The 859-nt window shown below is 44.0% G+C and overlaps 1 protein-coding gene across 1 annotated transcript in view; it reads left to right on the top strand.

The window, feature by feature from the left end:
* LOC119594106 (sialin-like) overlaps positions 1 to 859 on the top strand; it is a gene marked incomplete at its 5' end in the record, with an annotated part of 16,514 nt that overhangs the window by 2,912 nt on the left and 12,743 nt on the right. The window contains 3 exon segments of the mRNA XM_037943163.1: positions 278 to 399; positions 401 to 505; positions 678 to 827. Of these exon segments, the coding sequence (XP_037799091.1) occupies positions 278 to 399; positions 401 to 505; positions 678 to 827 (377 nt within the window).

The raw sequence follows: 859 nt of genomic DNA, 5'->3' as shown, positions 1-859 counted from the left end.
GTTTATCATATTTACTTCGTTCGCAATCCAAATAATGTGTATCTGATACTTACATCAATGGGGAATGCACACACAAAATTATTCTGTTCAATTATTTGATAGTTGTGTTATGATTTTTGCATAATCCGAACCCATTCAGAGGCATTAAGATATTATTTATCATTGCTCCGTACAGTAGCTTTTACTAATCAAAACACAATATTTGGGTTTTAAACAATTTCAAACCCAAATTTAAAAAAAACAAGCATAAAGATAGTAAAATAAAAATCCACCTCAGGAATGCAGTTCGGTACCATCATTGGCCTAACCTTGAGCGGCTGGCTGTGTAACTCGGGGTTCCTGGGGGGTTGGCCCTCGGTCTTCTACGTCTTCGGGGGTGTGGGCTTAGCGTGGGGGGTTCCCTTGGTTCCTCCTCATTCACGACCGACCCGAAGGACACCCCAGGATCTCTAAATATGAACTTGATTATATCCAGGGGCAGCAGGACACCGTGAAAGGCGTGGAGGTAACGTGGCTTCCCAGAGCTAATCATTACTATTTTTCATGTTCTGCTGATGCTTCAATACTTTTAACGCGATCCGAATATCCACCAGATGAAATATCATCGTCGCCTAAAACTAAGAGACATGAGAAATCATTCGAATTCTGTATCGAGCTGATAAAACGACGCATTTCAGAGAGTGTCGATTCCCTGGAAAGCGGTGCTGACGTCGCCGCCAATGTGGTCCAGCGCCATCATGGCCTTCGGCGGGAATTTCGGCTTCTACACCCTCTTGACGGAGATGCCCACCTACCTCGCCAATATCCAGCACTTCAATGTCAAAAGTGTGAGTATAGGTGCCTGGAACATGTACTCTAC

Source organism: Penaeus monodon, chromosome 33, assembly GCF_015228065.2.
Source record: "Penaeus monodon isolate SGIC_2016 chromosome 33, NSTDA_Pmon_1, whole genome shotgun sequence".
NCBI lineage: Eukaryota > Metazoa > Arthropoda > Malacostraca > Decapoda > Penaeidae > Penaeus > Penaeus monodon.
The sequence above is the reverse complement of the archived record's forward strand: the minus strand, read 5'-3'. Positions and strand labels throughout refer to the sequence as shown.